The sequence below is a fragment of the Perissodus microlepis genome, chromosome 18, assembly GCF_051167445.1.
Source record: "Perissodus microlepis isolate ML-2025 ecotype Zambia chromosome 18, ASM5116744v1, whole genome shotgun sequence".
Classification (NCBI taxonomy): Eukaryota; Metazoa; Chordata; class Actinopteri; order Cichliformes; family Cichlidae; genus Perissodus; species Perissodus microlepis.
In genome coordinates, this window is record NC_140478.1 from 35,560,679 (window position 1) to 35,580,209 (window position 19,531).

Here is a 19,531-nt window from a genome sequence, read left to right on the forward strand (position 1 = left end):
AATGACAGCAGCCTCCAGCTGCTCTGTCGTCACCATTACTGTTTCATGATGTAGTTGTTCTACTGTAACTGACCTATTTTTCTCTTGTTATGAAGAGTAATACTGTGGTTTTAAATGTGGCCCATATGGTGCATTTACAAAGCTGCTGATTTTTTTTCGTTCAAGAGGAATAAAAGGCTTGGATCTGTAACTTTATTTAGCAAAGTTAGAGAGCCAAGCTAAATGAAAGAGTTTGACTCAGCCAGTCACATTCTCCCCCACATAGACAGTCACATTTTTAACAGATGCTATGAAAATGTTAACGTCAGGAACAAAGTGAAACTACAGGGACCAGAAAAGGTGTGAAAAAAAGACATTTTTGTGTATTATTGCAATCACCCCCAGAGAGGCGCTGTAGATGACAGACAACATATTTAGAGAGTCCTCATAGTCATTTTATGGAATTTTTACTGTTCACGTTAAACCGTGGTGTTTGCTAATACAGTGTCCCTCTGTTTGTTCTCATCAACAGTCCTGCTGTTTTTAATGAAATGGAGGAGGAAATGCTTCTACAGTGTTAGTCAATTATTTAGTTTGGAGCTGTATCATCTAACTAATGATGCTTTGATCCAGTTTACCAGGATCTATGACACAGTGCACTTTATGATAAAGGCTTTATTCAGCCTAAAAACATGGCAGAATGTAAAACATGTGGACAAACTGAGCTGAGGTGCTTTAACCTCCTCTACATCCCTGTTAGCAGGATGAAGGCGCCCTCTTGTGTTGTGCATCACTTTCAGATTTCACTTGTTAACCTGCAGGAAGACAAAACTTCACTGAGCCTTCAGCAGCTTCAACATCATCAGTAAAGACAGATTTAAATATGTGTAATATCACACTGAAACATTCCAGAAACATTTAGAGGATAGAGAGGTTTACATTTTCATGTGGAGAAATATTTTAGTAAATCAAAATGATGATGAGCAGTGATAGCCTCCATAAACAGTCACAGGAAAGATCTCCTTTAAAAACTCAGAAACATCAAGAGAACAACTAGAAGATGTGGAGGTACCACCCATAATGTTTGACTGACAGCTGATCTCTGTGCAGAAATAATGCAGATAAAATAAAATGAAACTAAAATACAGATTTAAACACACAATATGAAAGACTTCAGTCTATTTGAGCTTAATCAACTCAGCAGAGTCTCCAAGTACAGCATGGTAAAACATCAGTCCAGCATAGAGCGGCTGAGTGAATGTGGTCTGGACTCTGTGGAGGAGAGTCATGGTTTCAGAGACGCTGTAGAAGGACAAAATACCTGCTCTGTGATCCAGGTACACTCCTACTCTGGAGGAACGAGGACCTGAGACAGGAGTTTGGATGTTGTTGTACCAAAATGTATAACTGTTTTTGTTACAATCTAATGACCAAGATTTGTCATTACATCCAAAAACACACTCATTCACACTCCCTGTTCTGCTGATAATCTTGTATGCGACTGCTACATCAACTCTTCCTCTCCACTCCACCTCCCAGTAACAACGTCCAGTCAGACTCTCTCTACTCAGGACCTGTTTATACGAAGTAAATCTGTCTGGATGATCAGAATAATGTTTTTGTTTCATTAATGTTGCTTTTCTGTTCCCCTCTGATAATAACACACACACACACACCAAATTAAGGATTGTACATTAACATATGTTATTGTGGAAACTGCTATCGGGACCATACTGAATTTAACCAGATAAATATTTGATATAGTGAGAGAAAGAGAGTAAATGACAAACAGCCATTATAATTCATCATACACTGAGAGTAGCAGACAAATCAATAAAACACCTCTTCCAATTAATCTAATAATTTATTCAGCGTCCATCTGTTTGTTTTTTTATGAGCTTTGTTTGATTTGATAAGTATCTGAGGCTGAGACCACAGGACTGTAAAATCGAATAAATATTATGCTGAACAGTCTAAAAGATTCAATAATCTTTTAATCTTTTGGAAATTTTCCCAATTCCTACTAATGAATGTTGTCTTGTTTCAGGATACATAATACCTGCCGTTATCTAAAGACACATCTGCTTACCTGTATCTTTTGCTTGTTTCTCCTTTTCTGTTTTTTTCTAAACCGAGGACCCGATGGCTTTGACCTTTTCTTGTCCATTTTTGTCCATCAGCAATTTTTCACTCCAGCATCAACACCTAATAGACCTACACCTTGTGGCCCCTAGAGACAAAGCAGCACGTACAAACTCCAAAACATGTACAAAACACAACGGAAGTGCTCCAGGATGCTAGGGGCAATGTTGGGCTTTGTACGTGATTTGTCTCTAGGGGCTACTGTATATATTTATATATAAACATATATAAATAAAACCACAATTTTTTTTACATTAGTAATTCCTTTTGTGCATAATTTCATATTTTTGTTGATAATAAATTAATTAAAGCAACAAAACAACCTGAAGAGCCGGTTAGGAGCCAAAAGAGCCGGTTCTCTAAAAAGAGCTGGAATTTCCATCACTAGCCGTGTGGTGTACAGGTGTATAATGTGGTGTGGAGGTGTGTATGCAGCAGCACCGAGGTCCTCAGCTGATTTTAATTTCAAATATGTGTCTTGGGCGTAACTTTGTTTATGGCAGCCTGTGTGATTCATGCTGTATTCACCTTGCACGCTAAGGTGCTGGCCAATTAAATCACCAGGAAGGCTGATGAACACCCGCCAGGCTGCATAAAGTTTGATTAAAATCTGCTGCAGAACATAACTGTGAATTCTGACAGCCAATTTCACATGTTAGTGTTTCAGTCCCTAAAGATTGGCAATAAATGGAAATGTCAAATGATTCATTACAAGGAGCTGCCAACTTTAGAGGCTGGTTAATCGTGACAAATCTTTTCCTTCACTCAGGTTACCTAGTAGATTGCGGCTCAAGCAGTGAACACATGTTATCTCTATTCGGACTTTCCCAAGTGTTCTTTATTTCTTTGCTCTTGCTGTTTTCTTTTATTAAGCAGCTTTAATCTTGTCCCAGCTGTGGTTCAGGTGGTACAATTGGTACCAGTCACAGGGTCAGTGGATTGGTCCACAGTTTCCTCCAGTCCACATGCCAAAGTATCCTTGGACAAGACACTGAACCCCAAGTCCATCAGCGTGTGTGAATGTTGGCTAAAGCCCTCAGGCACAGATAGAAGTGCTGCATGAACGTGTGTGACTGGGTACATGAGACATGTAGCAGAAAGTGCTGTGAGTAGACAGGACCTATGCAAGTACGACACCGTTTACAAACAACCAACACTTTTCATTTTCACTTTTTTCACTTTCTTTGTGTTTTTATTTTGCCAGGGTGCATGCCTTATTTTCTCTCATCCAGTGTTATGTTGAATTATTCATCATTCAGTCTTATGTGGAGTTCAGGTCCAGAGATAATAATTGAGGCCAAACGCCACTTTTAAGATATTTATTTTTATATATTTATTTATTTTTAAATAAAAAGGGCAGTGATGCTAAACCAGCCTTTAGTTATGCTGCTATCTCCTTAAATCTAGTGTTGCTAGCTATTTCCCAGGCTAACTGCTGCTCAGTTCCCCAAAACAAACAACCACTGAGGCACAACTCAAAGTTAAAAATGTGCTCTGATGAAAGGATCAGTTTGGCTGGACTCTCTGCTGTTGCAATAAAGTAATAATGTCTTAACATCCATCCATCCAGGGTTTCTGGAGATGAGAGGATTTAGAGGTTAGCAGTGAAATAGCTCAATAAAGGAGAATCCATGTTCTAGTATTTCTGAAACAAACAAACAAAAACATGAAAAACCATCTAAACTTTGCATGAAATGTAAGGAAAGTTGTGTCTGTTCATTTATTTCTTTGTTGTAAAAATGCTTCTTGGCAACAAATCTTATGTCAGTTCACCTAATATGACATATGTAGTAGCAAATAATAAATAAATAATAACCTGTGGTATGCTTACACTTGATCTACATGCAACTATACAAACATGTCAGGATTATTATATTGACTGCTTGATCTACTGCAGTGACAACACTGAGGCCTCAAACCTGTCACGATCCTGGATCATTGACCCAGCGTTTTCAGTTTTCTTGTGTTTTGATGTCATTTTGTATTATGTTTCATGTTTAAGTCGTCTTTGGTTAAGTTGATTCTCTAGTGCCGAGGTTGTCCCTGTTTAGATTTGTATTAGTTAGTATTTCCCCCCTTGTGTTTTTGCCCTCTGTGTCTCCCTCTGTGTGGCTGTGATTGTCTTTGTTGTGAGTTCTTGCTTCCCTCATGTTTCCTTCTGTTGCTCTTCCTGTCATGTTATCCATGTTTCCCCAGTCATGTTCTCTGGGGCTGTGTCCAAGTTCAGGGGTAGCATGCTTCGAAGGACCCGACCTACCCGGTCCACATAGGGCGGGTCCTTCGAAGGCCGGGTAGGCTGGAAGTGAGCGGCTGTGAAATTGGACAGTCTTCTACTCTTCAGTAAAGTCTGCACTCACTTCTGTGTTTTTCCGGTCGCTAGCGCCAAAGCGTGACAACTTTAAAATGGACCCAGAAATGTCGCAGTGACTGAATGATTGCTGGTGTTTCGTGCACATTTACTATATTATATAAAATATGTAAACCAAATCTCTTTGAAACATATAGAAGAACATTTTCTATTTCTGTTTATTTTCTATTATTCATTTGATCCTGTAACTGATTTGTGTGCATAGATGGCCCTGGAGTGTCCTCAGGGAGAGAGGGAATTAGGACAGGAAGCAAATCAATACAACACAACTCTTAGTAATTGCATTTATTAACTTGTGTTCTTAAGGATTATCTTCTTGATATCACACATACATACTTTGTATTTTTAAGATATCTCATTTCCTTCTGGCCTGCAGGGGGTGACTTTCCGCTGCAGGCTCATCTTCTCCAGAATTGTCCTGATCACACACAACAAATAAGAGACGAGAGAAAATTGTACAACCACCAGATGGCGAAAGAGTCCCACTGCAACTTTAAGCCATGAAGGATGTGTCTTGATGTTTGCTTGTGATAAATCTGCTTTATGTGAGTCTTTTTCAGAGAGTAACAGTAATATGTCTGATTATATGTCTTTAATCAGTAAAGTCTCACTTTGCTGGAAATAAATAAATAAATAAATAATTGTAAACATGCAGCTGTATGTTAGAAGTCAAAGGGTCCTTAAGTCTTCTGTAAATTGACGGGGATCAAATGAAGGACACAAGTATCTGTTCTTACTCTAATAAATGCTGCTTTAATATCCAACAGACTATTTTCCTTCCTCATCAGCAGTAAACAGCTCGACTGCATCTGTGCATTTGTGTCCTCCATACTTGTTTACACAGACATCTCAGGCTTGATGCCACGATGCAGTGTAGAAACCTGACAACCCTCTGACTCATGTTCAAATGTTCAAGGACATTTCTCAGGATCATGTATGACCCCTTTTTGAAATTTGGACTTTCATTAATAATATTTGTGTTTCTGAGTCATTTTTGTGGAGACTTCTGTCCAACGTAGTGTCCAAATGAAGCCTGAAGCTTTTCTTCACCCTCTTGTCAGATGGTCAGCAACAAAACTCTGTTCCAACCAATGTCTGATAAGAGATGAGACACAGCAGCTGAGCAAATGATCATTTCATGCTGAAGACATCCTCAGACAGAATTAAATACATACATAAACACAGCCTGGTGCCAATAACACAGCTAATGACACTGCTGTATCACTGGCTTTACTGATTAAAGACCATATCTGAAGGAAATCTTTGAACACAACAGAAAGTGACCTTTTAAACCTGCGACACTGATGCTGCATTCAAGGACCATTAAAAACATTTTAAAGGACTTAAGAACATCAAGAAAATGTGACTTGTTTCTCTGTAATGAAGCTGTTTTAGTGAAGAAAGTTGAAAGGTCACAGAGCGACTGCTGAATCTTCTGCTCTAAACATGAACTCTGAACTTTGTGATGCTTCAGGAGGAAAACTGCTTCAGTTATTCTCTCAGATTAGTTTCATATTTTCTGCATCAGATTTGAGTGAGATCCTGGAATGAAGACAGAAGAAAAGACTTTGTTCAAAGTTTGATTTATAGTCAAACCTTCCAGTTTATTCACACAATAAAACATCAACACAATATATGAATTCATTCATTAAAATCACAGTTTTTCCTCATTTGTTTGATGATTTTGACAAAAACAAACACAAACACACACACATGGTCTGCCATACTCATAAAGAGAAATGTCGACATTTTTCAATACAAATATTCCAGAAACATTTAGAGGATAGAGAAGTTTACATTTTCATGTGGAGAAATATTTTAGTAAATCAAAATGATGATGAGCAGTGATAGCCTCCATAAACAGTCACAGGAAAGATCTCCTTTAAAAACTCAGAAACATCAAGAGAACAACTAGAAGATGTGGAGGTACCACCCATAATGTTTGACTGACAGCTGATCTCTGTGCAGAAATGATGGAGAGAAAATAAAATGAAACTAAAATACAGATTTAAACCCACAATATGAAAGACTTCAGTCTATTTCACTTTAATCAACTCAGCAGAGTTTTCAACCCACATCCCAGAAGAGATTATAAATACATTATTGTAAAGCCTCAGTCCAGCATAGAGCGGCTGAGTGAATGTGGTCTGGACTCTGTGGAGGAGAGTCATGGTTTCAGAGACGCTGTAGAAGGACAAAATACCTGCTCTGTGATCCAGGTACACTCCTACTCTGGAGGAACGAGGACCTGAGACAGGAGTTTGGATGTTGTTGTACCGAAATGTATAACTGTTGTTGTTACAATCTAATGACCAAGATTTGTTTTTATGTCCAAATTCAGATTCATTTCCTTTTCTGCTGATATTCTTGTATGCGACTGCTACATAAACTCCTCCCCCTCTCCACTCCACCTCCCAGTAACAACGTCCAGTCAGACTCTCTCTACTCAGGATCTGCCACATGTCAGTGAATCTGTCTGGATGATCAGAATAAGACTGTTGATGAATCACTGCTTGCGCTTTTCTGTTCCCCTCTGATAATAACAGCTGTTTGTTTGCTGTGTTTGGATCCAGTGTGATTTCACATGAATATTTTAAGAATTCAGCTCTGGTCTTTGGCTCTGGTGGATCTGACAGTAAAACATCCACTTCAGTGACTGTCAGTGAGATGTTTGTCCATTCCTCTCTCAGAATGTCCTGTAGTTTATCTCTGACCTCTGACACAGCTGCTGTCACATCCTCAAAGTAGCTCAGAGGACGGATATTGATGCTGGATGAGTCTGTAGACTCACTGAGTGCTGACAGTGAGGGGTAGTTGTGTAGAAACTGGTTGTGATCCTCTGTGTGTGAGAGCTGCTTCAGCTCAGCATCTTTCCTCTTCAGCTCAGTGATCTCCTGCTCCAGCTTCTCCTGAAGCTCTTTGACTCAACTGACTTCAGTTTCCTGCTGGGATCTGATCTGCTGCTTCACATCAGAGCTTCTTTTCTGGATGAGATGGATCAGCTCAGTGAAGATCTTCTCACTGTGCTCCACTGTTTGATCAGCAGACTGATTGATGGCCTCCACCTCCTGTTGAAGCAGCTTCACATCTTTCTCTCTGTCCTGGATTCTCTGCTGGATGTTTTGTCGACTCACCTCCAGCTCTCTCTGCCTCTCAGTCCTTTCTGCTGCAGCTGAGACTGTGTCGTGGCCTTTATGTTCATCCACAGAGAAGAGATAACAGATACTCTGCTGATCAGTACGGCAGAACATCTTCATCACCTCATCATGACGAGAGCAGATGTTCTCCTGGAGCTTCTTGGAGGGCTCCACCAGCTTGTGTGTTTGAAATGTGGAGGATATAAACAGAGTAGCCAGTAGTGGGACATGGTTCCAGCAACTCTGATGGTGACGGCCCGTTTGAAGCTGAAGCTCCGGCACGTGTCAAAAAATCAACACACTGCTTCAGAAACGCTGTGCTGAGGCTTGGTTTGTCTGAACAGAGTCACGTGATCAATGACGTTTGAAGCTTCATTCAGCACGTCACTGCTTCAGTACCTGATTCAATAATTTATAAGGAATTGAATCATTGGTGGGATTTGTGCTGTGTTTTGGTGATTTTGTGAGAACGAATCAGTGTGTGACATAATTATAGACATGGAGCCAGGAAGAGAGGACGCTCTGCCTGTTCCTGAATAAAAACCAGTTCATCAGCATTTCTGCTCCCAGGTCTAAAATGTACATAAGAAATATGATATACACATAATTATAATGATATAACTTATAGTATATTATATATAAACGTACCAGTCTGCTGGTTAATTACATAATCAGGTGGAGGCAGTGACCTCACAACCTCCTATAAGCTTTAAGTTAAGGTTACTTTATTTATACCCACAGGTAAATTTGCTTTACAGAACAATGATAGCATTTGGCCTCCCTTCACAAACACACACACCTAATGAAACCTGACAAAACACATATTTAGTAATTAAACAAAATGAATCAAATCAAAAACAATTCTTATTGAGTTCAGTGACAGCAGCAGGGACAAAGCTGTTTTTATAATGCTTTGTCCTGCATCTTGGAACTAGAAACCTCCGTCCTGAAGAAAGAAGCTAAATCCACCCCGTAGAGGATGGGAACCATTTTTAAGGATTGATTAAGCCATCTGTGGTACCTGTTTAGAGTACAGGGAGTCTAAACAGGCCTGTGACTCATCTATCAGACGACTGGACCATCTCACTAACTAATTCAGTCAATTTTTCTCTGTGACAGAGCTCTGACTGAACCATGCCACCAAACAAAAAGATAAAACAGACTCAATAAAAGAACAAGAAAACAAAGTTAAAATCTTTCGGTCGATGTGGAAATGAGCAAGTTTCCTGAGGCAGTAAAGGCACTGGTGACCCTTTTTACAGACCGATTTGCAATAAAAGTTCAGTTTTTCATTGATTATGGTCCCAAGATATTTATATGATTGCACTTGCTCTATTTTCTGACCTTTAATTAAAGTGACTCTGTGCCCATTTTGTTGTTTCCTAAAATCAATAACCATATCTTTTGTTTTAGATATGTTCAATTGGAGATAAGACTCCTCCCACCACTGAACAAAGTCATCAATGATTGGACCGTGGTGAGTTTCACCCTCTTTCAGTAAGCTGACAATAACAAAGTCATCTGTAAATTTAATGATGGCCCTGTTTTCATATCTGCTCTGACACATGTTTGTAAAGAGAATGAATAATAAGGGCGATAAGAGACACCCTGGAGGAGAAGCTGTGGAGGAGAACACTGGGTCAGACAGAACCCCATTTATTCTCACTCTTTGTGACCTGTCAGTTAAAAGATCTAAAGTCCAGCAAACCAGGTTTTTCCTGATTTCAAACTCTTCTAAAAGTCATTTAATTAAAATATGGGGCTGTATTGTATTAAAAGCCGAAGAAAAATCAATGAAAAGAAGTCTTGCAAAAGTCCCTTTACTCTCTACATGTTTACGAATCAGATTTAGTCGAGTCAAAAGCGCGTCCTGCACTCCTCTGTTGGGCCTGTACGCAAACTGCATTGGATCCAGCTGATATTCAATCTCTTCCATAATCACATTTCTGATGATTTTTTCAAAGACTTTCATGACAACTCAGGTGAGGCAACAGGCCTGAAGTCATTCAGGACGTTTGGACGACTAGATTTAGGGACATGAACGACGACAGCTTCCTTCCAAAGCGAGGGCACATTTTGTATTTGAAAGGATTTATTAAAAATAACCTGAAATTTAGGACTGAGTTCTTTATCGCAAGATTTAATTAGGCGGCACTAATGTTATCAGGGCCCTGGCTCTTGTTCACATTAACTGTATGAAAGGCCTTTTGGACATCGCTGAGTTCGGTGATGAAGTGTTGAGTATCTTTCAGTTTCTGTTTCAGTTCAGAAGAACTAAAACGAGCATAAAGCATATTCACATCTCTGTCTGACTTAAAACCGTCTACAATGATCTGACTGCTGCTCTTTTGAAACCCTGATATGGTTTTCATACAAGTCCAGGAGGACCCAAAATTTTTTGCAGCAAATTCGCTTTCAAGAAGGTTTTTGTAGATCTGTTTTGCTTTCAAGAGCTCGATTTTCAAGTCTTTGGTGACTGCCTGAAAGTCAGTAACAGCCCCCTCTTTAAAAGCCTGTCTCTTTTTCCTTAAACAGGATTTGATGCATTTGGTGACCCATGGCTTATTGTTAGGGTACACTTTAGCACGCTTAAGGGGTATAATCATGTATTTACAAAAAACTGCATATGAGCTAACATCCACCAAAGCATCAAGACTGAATAAAAACTTCCCAATCTGTAAATTTAAAACATTCCTGCAAGGTAAGCACAGATTCTTCTGACCACATGATTGATTGATGATAACATAATTTTTTCACCCCCCAAAAATTCACGTTCAAAGCAACATATCAGCCCGATATGACACAGAACTGTCACATGACATCAAACACAAGCTGTCAGCTCTGCAGAGTGGACGATCATAATGAAGCAGTTCATTATAAGCTGCAGACTCAAGCTGCTCTTCATATATTTGTCCACCAGATGTCACCAAAGAGGACTGTGATGAAAGCTTCGAGTAATGAACCGTTTTTCATTACAAGCTTGGCCAACTGACTACAATCTACAATAAACTAATATGGCTTTTCAATCCTCTCTTCAATCACTTGGTACCACCAGGAACCTTTAAATGGGCACTCAAGCTGCCTGGAGACTGTTTTGTCGTGCACATCAGAGAAACCACAGGTAAGACAATCTTATCCAAAAGGTCAGTGTAACAGTATTGTTTTCCACCAGCTTAACCAAACTTCCCACACTAACTGAAATTTCTTTTCCCAGGCAAACATTAAACAGCAGCAGCTGGAAAACTGGAAAACCTAAAGCCAAATAATCAATAAAACATAACAAACTTTTGTATGAGTGCCCTTTCCTTTAATATAAATATTAAAATAAACCATGTATGTTTATATGGTTAAGTAATGAAGACGACCTTTATTACACCCCAATCCTGCACCACACACACACACACACACACACACACACACACACACACACACACACACACACATTAATTTTAACCATAAATTTAAAAAAAGAAATCTATGGACAAAAATGCCCATGCTTCCCACAGAAATATAAAAATATAGAAAACAAAAAAAAATAAAAACATTTAAAATGAATTTTAATAGTTTAAAGGTAAATATTAAGGGGAGAAAATATGCATTTATAATTTTTTATTTTAAATATAACCTGTCAAAAAATATTAAAATAAGAACCTGTCAAAAAAAAAAACCTAAATAAATTAAATGTAAAAATTATGAAATACAAACTACTTCTGTAATTAACAAGAACTTTTTTTTTTCTTTAAACAGAACATCAGTGAGGCAGCCTGCTGCACAATAAGTCAGTTTTAACAACAATTCGGCAATCTGACCAAGATGTAAAACCACGTCTGGCTAAACAGTTATTTTAGTTCATTTTTTTCTGCCTTTTTGCAGTTAATCCTCTGTTTCTTACAAAATCTCTTATGTTTTGAACTGTTCTTCCTGCCAACACCGGATCTTTTACCAATTTGCAATGACTGCATTCATTTTTGATGTCCAGTTTCCCTTTGTTTATGTGGTCTTTAAAATGCCTCATCACTGCAGCAACCTCAGCCTTGGACCACATGTTTGTGGGAGCTCTTTGGGAATTGTGGGATTGAGCAGCATTTTTATCTGGAAGATAAAGTAGTAGTAGTTAAAACAAACAAACAAACAAAAAAACAAAAAACAAAAACATTTGCTTGTTGAAAGAATGGATGCTACCCTGTCCTAACTTCTGAAATGTGTTGGTACCATCAATATCAAAACGAGCTAAAATTCTCTTTGAAAATTTATCAAATGTCTAAAATGAGACAACATTTAGTGTTCCACTGTGAATAAAAGACTTAATAAAAAGTTGAATAAAAGTCTCTTGATGCATGCTCAATCATCCAGGTAAGTAAATCCCAAAAGGTTGATTCTGTTAATCTGGACGTAGCGTTTTCAGTGGGAGAAACATTTTGTCACTCATCCAAGTGACTTTTTGCCACCACTCTGCAGTTTGCCATATGTTTGCAAAGTGATGAAACAATAGACTTCAAGAACCTTAAAGCACAAACATCTAAGTGACGAAACATTTCTCCCACTGAAAAAACTACGTTCAGATTAACAGAATCAACCTTTTTACTTACTTACCTGGATGATGAGAATGCATCATGCAAGCACCACAGTATGTCACATGAAGTAGTCTGTAGACAGGCCTCACCCAGTCATTAAATTGTTTGTCAGCTATACAATTACCCTTGAGCTTCTGAGAATAATGGACTACGCATAATGGCTGTGATGTGATAATTCTGTTAAATCCCTAGAATTAAAGCAGGAAGTCTACTTTAACACATGTGGATATTGTTTGATTTAAAATCCATTGTGGTGGTAGACAGAGACAGAATTGCAACGAAATTACAAAGAACGTGTCCATAAGCTTAGAGAACCAACTGTCTCACTTGCTGCAGGCATTGTGAGTGGTCCTTCATCTGCTGATTACACAATTTGATTAAGTTTTACTATTTGTAACAAACATTTTATCCACAGAAACCAAGCTAGTGGTAACTTACCACAATCTACAGTGTCTTGGAGCTGCGCTGTGTTTGTGGAATCAGCTACTGCATGTACAGGCTCACTGGTGCCACACACCAACATTTTGAGTGCTGTGTCATCATCATCTGATTCACTCTCACTGTCCTTTGTTTCAGCATCACTTAATGCAATTTCATCTGAGAAATTGTAAAAAAAACCCCAAAAACAAACAAAACCCCCCAAAACCTCACATTAACAACGAGATATGACAAAATACAGAACAAATACTGGAAATTATACTTTTTCCACAGTACATAGTTTTACTATTTAAGGCCACCACTCTGCAGTTTGCCAAATGTTGCAGTTGTTGTTGTTTGCCAAAGTGATGAAACAATAGACTTCAAGAACCTTAAATCATGGACATTTAACAGAATGGTCTGTGCTTTTAGGTTTTAATTCTGTTGATAAAGCATAATATTCAACTACTGCCCTAATATTTGCTCCTTTCAATACAAATCTTCAATTTTGATCTCATCCAGTGATTTCCCCTGGATCTGGGAGAGATGTCCTTTTTCCAGTGTTAAAAGCAGTTTGGAAATCTTGGCCAGCTGTGTTGTGGGAACTGGTAATCTGTAGAATTTGCGGTGAACGCAGATATTATGACCCAGGAAATCTGCAACCTGATCAAGTTCATTGTTTTTCAAATTAAGGACTTGTGAGAGTGTGGCAACATGTTTTCTGAGCTGTGTCGATCTCAGATACTCAGGGTGCTTTGCTCCACACTGATGTGCATGATAACACTGAGACTCCAGAGTTAAAGCCAGGCCGAGTACTTTGGTTCTTCCAGGTTCTCTATCCATGTCATCTTTTTATTTGTTAGGACATCTGTGGACATGTCTCCAAAGATCCTTGCGAACATGCATCCCTTGACAGTAAAAGCAATGAGCAAACTTTCCCTCTACTGCTTGGGTCTTCTCGGAAATGGCCGCCAACTGGCGCTGCTGGCGTGCACTCCATGGGTCAGAGACCTTGGACATCGCAAACGTCAAAGGTTTGTGGTCAATGTACGCAGTAAAGTTGCGACCCTCGAGGAAAAAACGAAAATGTCATGTCGCGAGGTGCAGGGCCAGCAACTCCCTTTCAAAAACACTGTACTTGCGTTCAGCATCCCGGAGCGTACGACTGAAGCGCCAGTTGGTGGCCATTTCCGAGTTTACCACAGACATTCAGCATGTGGCTGGTAAGTCCAATCACGTCGCTGACTGTCTCTCACGTGTGTTGGTTTCTCCGGTGTATGTCGGCGTCCATGGCCGCCGAGTAACGTGCTGACCCGGACATCCTTGCCCTTCAGTCAACAAAAACGGGCCTCGTGCTGGAGGACACCCCGGTGTGGGACGGCGGTCCGCACCTGCTTTGCGACGTTTCCACCGGCCGCCCCCGCCGGGGTGTCCTCCAGCACGAGGCCCGTTTTCGTTGACTGAAGGGCAGTCACGTTGGGGTCACCAATGTGGAGGTAAGCATCGACGACACAGAGCTCTCAGTTCTCACTCCTTCTTTATTCCTCTCCAACATCAACTGCACATATTGCGCCACAAAACACAGGAACACACTTCCTTAACACTGGGTGTGAGTGGAGCCCTCTAGTGGTCCACCGCAAAAGTACAGTTTTTAAATTCAATGTTGCTGAAACAACAAAGTAATAAAAAAAATAAATCTATCTGATCGAGAAATCACTCATCTTTGGAAAAGAGAGTTTATTACAGAGAAATGGCTCTTTCCAAAATAAAAGCTATACTATATGTTTCGTCTGGGCTATATTCTCAGCAGCATATTAAACATATCAGGTCCCCAAGGAGAATCATGTGCTAACGGCTGTCTAAATGACTCGGGTAAAGTTTGTAGCATGCGTGCTTGTTGTTTTTGTCTGCTTCCACTTGTCTTTGCACTAGGATGATGTCGGCGTAAATGTGCAGTCATATTCGTTGTCAACACGTTAACGAGCAAACTGCGCTGACGCAGTAGTTCCCACCCACGTAATTAAGCATTGTGTAGCACATCCGACATACTGTTTTACTTTTGTCCATGACGCGCTTACCTTCAGGGTCATACTTCACATGAAGACCAAAATAGTTCCAAAGGCCAGATCTGAATGAGGGTGGGGGAGGTTCAATTTGCCATGTTGCAACGAGCTTAGCTTCTGTCTTGCTAGCTTGCGCTGCGCTCAGTGGATCTGCGCTCGACAGTGCAGCCTAGGCGGAGTAGTCGAAAGCAGATCCACTGAGCTCTCAACACAGACAGCAGAAAGAAGAAGAAAAGTTGATAAAATAAATTAAAAATTTTGTATTGTTCGATACATATGCGTACCAAACTGAAAGCACTGTATCGAACGGTTCAATATCGATACGAGTATTGTTGCACCCCTAATAAACACAGCCTGGTGCCAATAACACAGCTAATGACACTGCTGTATCACTGGCTTTACTGATTAAAGACCATATCTGAAGGAAATCTTTGAACACAACAGCAAGTGACCTTTTAAATACTGAGTGTCATCCTCACCTCAGTTCAGTCTTCAGCTGTTCTGTGGTCACATGACTGTTTCACTGTACTCATCAACTAGTTGTTAAACTGTAATAGACTTCATTTGAAATGATTTGTTGTGAACAAGTGTAAGGAGATGATTGTCGGCTTCAGGAAGACTCCACTCACACACCACTCAGCATCCGTGGTTCCACGGTAGAGACTGTTACCAGCATCAAGTTCCTGGGAGTTCACATCTCAGACAACCTCACCTGGACCACCAACACCACCCCCATCACCAAAAAAAGGTCCAGCAGCGCCTCCACTTCCAGAGACGCCTGAAGCGGGCCAACCTCACTCCTCCCATCCTCACCACGTTCTACAGAGCACCATTGAGAGTGTTCTGACCAGCTGCATCTCCGTGTGGTTTGGCAACTGCAATGTTGGTGATCTTAGCAAACTACAATGCATTGTTAAAGCAGCTGCCAAGATCATCGGAACATCTCTCCCTCTGCTACAAAACCGCTGCATCAGTAAAGCCTCCAGCATCGTGCTTGGCCCCTCTCACCCCTCACATATACTCTTTTCTCTCCTTCCATCCTGCAGACACTACTGCAGCATCGGGGCCCGATCCCCCAGACTGCGGAATAGCTTTTTCACACAAGCCCTCAGACTCGTGAACTCACTACCAGCCCTCCCTCTCTCCCCCACCACACACACCCACATAAACTACTAACCGACTCTTTTGCACTTTACACACCACTGCCTCTGTAAGACATGCTGCTCTATGGACATTTATTTACTCCAGGTTTACAAGCTGCTACACTGGTCACTTTAAACTCCAAACTGTAAATTGTAAATTCTAATTGAAAAGTCTCTTGATCACCTTAGACTTAAGCTTTTATTTATTTTCTTCTCCTTTCTTTATCTATTTATTGCCTTTTTTGCACTGATCTAACCGGAGCCCCATAGTCTTGTCTCTCTGTATGCTGCACCAGATATAGTAGAGATTACAATAAAGTTTCTTTTGACTTGACATTGACTAATACTGTAGTGAAGAAAGTTGAAAGGTCACAGAGCGACTGCTGAATCTTCTGCTCTAAACATGAACTCTGAACTTTGTGATGCTTCAGGAGGAAAACTGCTTCAGTTATTCTCTCAGATTAGTTTCATATTTTCTGCATCAGATTTGAGTGAGATCCTGGAATGAAGACAGAAGAAAAGACTTTGTTCAAAGTTTGATTTATAGTCAAACCTTCCAGTTTATTCACACAATAAAACATCAACACAATATATGAATTCATTCATTAAAATCACAGTTTTTCCTCATTTGTTTGATGATTTTGACAAAAACAAACACAAACACACACACATGGTCTGCCATACTCATAAAGAGAAATGTCGACATTTTTCAATACAAATATTCCAGAAACATTTAGAGGATAGAGAAGTTTACATTTTCATGTGGAGAAATATTTTAGTAAATCAAAATGATGATGAGCAGTGATAGCCTCCATAAACAGTCACAGGAAAGATCTCCTTTAAAAACTCAGAAACATCAAGAGAACAACTAGAAGATGTGGAGGTACCACCCATAATGTTTGACTGACAGCTGGTCTCTGTGCAGAAATGATGGAGAGAAAATAAAATGAAACTAAAATACAGATTTAAACCCACAATATGAAAGACTTCAGTCTATTTCAATTTGATCAACTCAGCATCTGTTTTAAAATTACCCCATATACCTGTGCAAAGAGTCAGTCCAGCATAGAGCGGCTGAGTGAATGTGGTCTGGACAGAGTCATGGTTTCAGAGACGCTGTAGAAGGACAAAATACCTGCTCTGTGATCCAGGTACACTCCTACTCTGGAGGAACGAGGACCTGAGACAGGACTTTCAATGTTGTTGTACTGAAATGTATAACTGTTGTTGTTACAAAATAATGACCAAGATTTGTCATTACGTCCAAATAAGCATTCGTACCCTGCTCTGCTGATACTCTTGTATGCGACTGCTACATAAACTCTCCCTCTCCACTCCACCTCCCAGTAACAACATCCAGTCAGACTCTCTCTACTCAGGACCTGCCACCTGTTAGTGAATCTGTCTGGATGATCAGAATAAGACTGTTGTTGATTCATAACTCTTGCTTTTCTGTTCCCCTTTGATAATAACAGATATGTGTTTGCTGTGTTTGGATCCAGTGTGATTTCACGTGAATATTTTAAGAATCCAGCTCTGGTCTTTGGCTCTGGTTGTGACAGTAAAACATCCACTTCAGTGACTGTCAGTGAGATGTTTGTCCATTCCTCTCTCAGAATGTCCTGTAGTTTATCTCTGACCTCTGACACAGCTGCTGTCACATCCTCAAAGTAGCTCAGAGGACGGATATTGATGCTGGATGAGTCTGTAGACTCACTGAGTGCTGACAGTGAGGGGTAGTTGTGTAGAAACTGGATGTGATCCTCTGTGTGTGAGAGCTGCTTCAGCTCAGCATCTTTCCTCTTCAGCTCAGTGATCTCCTGCTCCAGCTTCTCCTGAAGCTCTTTGACTCGACTGACTTCAGTTTCCTGCTGGGATCTGATCTGCTGCTTCACATCAGAGCTTCTTTTCTGGATGAGATGGATCAGCTCAGTGAAGATCTTCTCACTGTGCTCCACTGTTTGATCAGCAGACTGATTGATGGCCTCCACCTCCTGTTGAAGCAGCTTCACATCTTTCTCTCTGTCCTGGATTCTCTGCTGGATGTTTTGTCGACTCACCTCCAGCTCTCTCTGCCTCTCAGTCCTTTCTGCTGCAGCTGAGACTGTGTCGTGGCCTTTATGTTCATCCACAGGGCAGAGATAACAGATACTCTGCTGATCAGTACGGCAGAACATCTTCATCACCTCATCATGACGAGAGCAGATGTTCTCCTGGAGCTTCTTGGAGGGCTCCACCAGCTTGTGTTTCTTTAATGGAGCCGCATCATAATGAGGCTGAAGGTGTTTCTCACAGTAAGAGACCAAACACACCTGACACGATTTCACAGCTTTTAGCTTCATGCCAGAGCACAGATCACAGGCCACATCTTCAGGTCCAGCATAGCAGTGATCAGCAGGAGCAGCTTGGAGTCCAGTCTTCTTCAGCTCCTCCACTAAATCTGCTAACATGGTGCTTTTCAACAGGACAGGCCTCGCTGTGAAAGTCTGTCTGCACTGAGGGCAGCTGTAGATTTTCTTCTCTTCCTCTTCATCCCAGAAGCTTTTAATACAGTTCATGCAGTAGCTGTGTCCACAGGGAATAGTCACCGGATCCTTCAGTAGATCCAAACAGACTGAACAGCAGAATTTTGTTTGGTCCATTTGATTCATGTGCTGTGCCGTTTCACCGTCTCTCATTGACTGTCAGACAGTTTCACTTCCTCTGAACAGAAACAACCTCTGTGCTCTGAAGGGAAACAGATCTCTGCTCTTGTTCACCTCCTACAGGAAATGAGGCTCACCAGCAACTGCATTTACACCATGTTGTTTAGACCCATCCTGATACAGACACATCTGTGAAGGGAGGCACTAAAGAAATATTCTTACAGAGCGACCAAGAGCCAATCACATGATGCAGGGTGTGGTATGTGTGATTACAACATGCAGTAACAAGTCTGACCCAGTTAAAGTGTAATCGTTTCTCTTTACTTGGTGCTTTGAAATGTGACAGTCAACACCCAGAAATTTCATTCTATATTTCAAAAAGTTCAGCAAAGTTTAGGATGCTGTGATGAATAAAAATAAATGACACTTTATATTTTGACATTTTCTAATCTTAGTTCATTCTCACACTTACAGAATGATGCATGGGAACAACTGACTCCACTAAATCAAACCTATGTTCAAATGAGATTATGATCATTAAATAGTAACAAATATTTAAATTTAGCAACAACAAATGCAGATCGGTCCACAGTGTTTACAAAAACAAACAAACAAACATTATTTTGTAGTTTTTCCTGTGTACACAGTCACAGTGGAGTTTAAATGAAAACATCAAGATGTGCTTGAAATGCAAACTTTCAAGTTTAATTCAAGGTTTTAGTAAAATTTTGCCTGAACTGTTTAGTAATTTTTCACAAAGTGTCCATGTCAGTAATTCATTCAAATGTATTTTGGTCTTAAACTGATCCAGTAAATGTAACTTTTTCTCACCTACTTAATCGAGTATTTTAGTTGTTTAACTGTCATTATAACTAAACTGAACATCCAAAGCTTTTCTCACTGCAGTTTTGTTGTGCAGTTATAGCAGCACTTTGAATCATCCACAGTTTTATAGAACTGTCTGTTGAATTGTTGTTTTGTTTGGTGCGATGGTTCATTTATTTAAATAATTGATGATAATTTGATGTATTTGATTATTTATTACTGGTGCAAACAACTCATTT

General features: G+C 40.0%; 1 protein-coding gene and 1 pseudogene across 3 annotated transcripts; both read right to left on the reverse strand.

The window, feature by feature from the left end:
* Positions 1-1,157: 1,157 nt before the first annotated feature.
* On the reverse strand, positions 1,158-18,511 carry LOC146368815 (tripartite motif-containing protein 16-like). Of its 3 annotated transcripts, none has more exons than XM_084913196.1 (2): positions 17,038-18,511; positions 1,158-1,380 (listed from the first exon to the last, which is right to left on the reverse strand). In XM_084913196.1, the coding sequence occupies exons 1-2, from the start codon at positions 18,498-18,500 to the stop codon at positions 1,158-1,160; spliced, it is 1,686 nt and encodes a 561-aa protein (XP_084769322.1). In that variant the 5' UTR covers positions 18,501-18,511. The 3 variants fall into 3 exon arrangements, with proteins under 3 accessions (XP_084769322.1, XP_084769321.1, XP_084769323.1); XM_084913195.1 differs by having other exon boundaries at positions 1,158-1,345; positions 17,003-18,511; XM_084913197.1 differs by lacking the exon at positions 1,158-1,380 and adding an exon at positions 16,844-16,986 and having other exon boundaries at positions 17,682-18,511.
* On the reverse strand, positions 6,115-8,616 carry LOC146368816 (tripartite motif-containing protein 16-like; annotated as a pseudogene).
* Positions 18,512-19,531: the final 1,020 nt, after the last annotated feature.

Excerpts from the sequence above, each read along its gene's own strand:
- LOC146368815 (XM_084913196.1), bottom strand. The coding sequence starts at position 18,500 with ATGAGAGACGGTGAAACGGCACAGCACATGAATCAAATGGACCAAACA. Across the intron at positions 1,381-17,037 it reads TGTAACAACAACAGTTATAC|ATTTTGGTACAACAACATCC; the intron begins ATTTCAGTACAA and ends AAACAGTTATAC.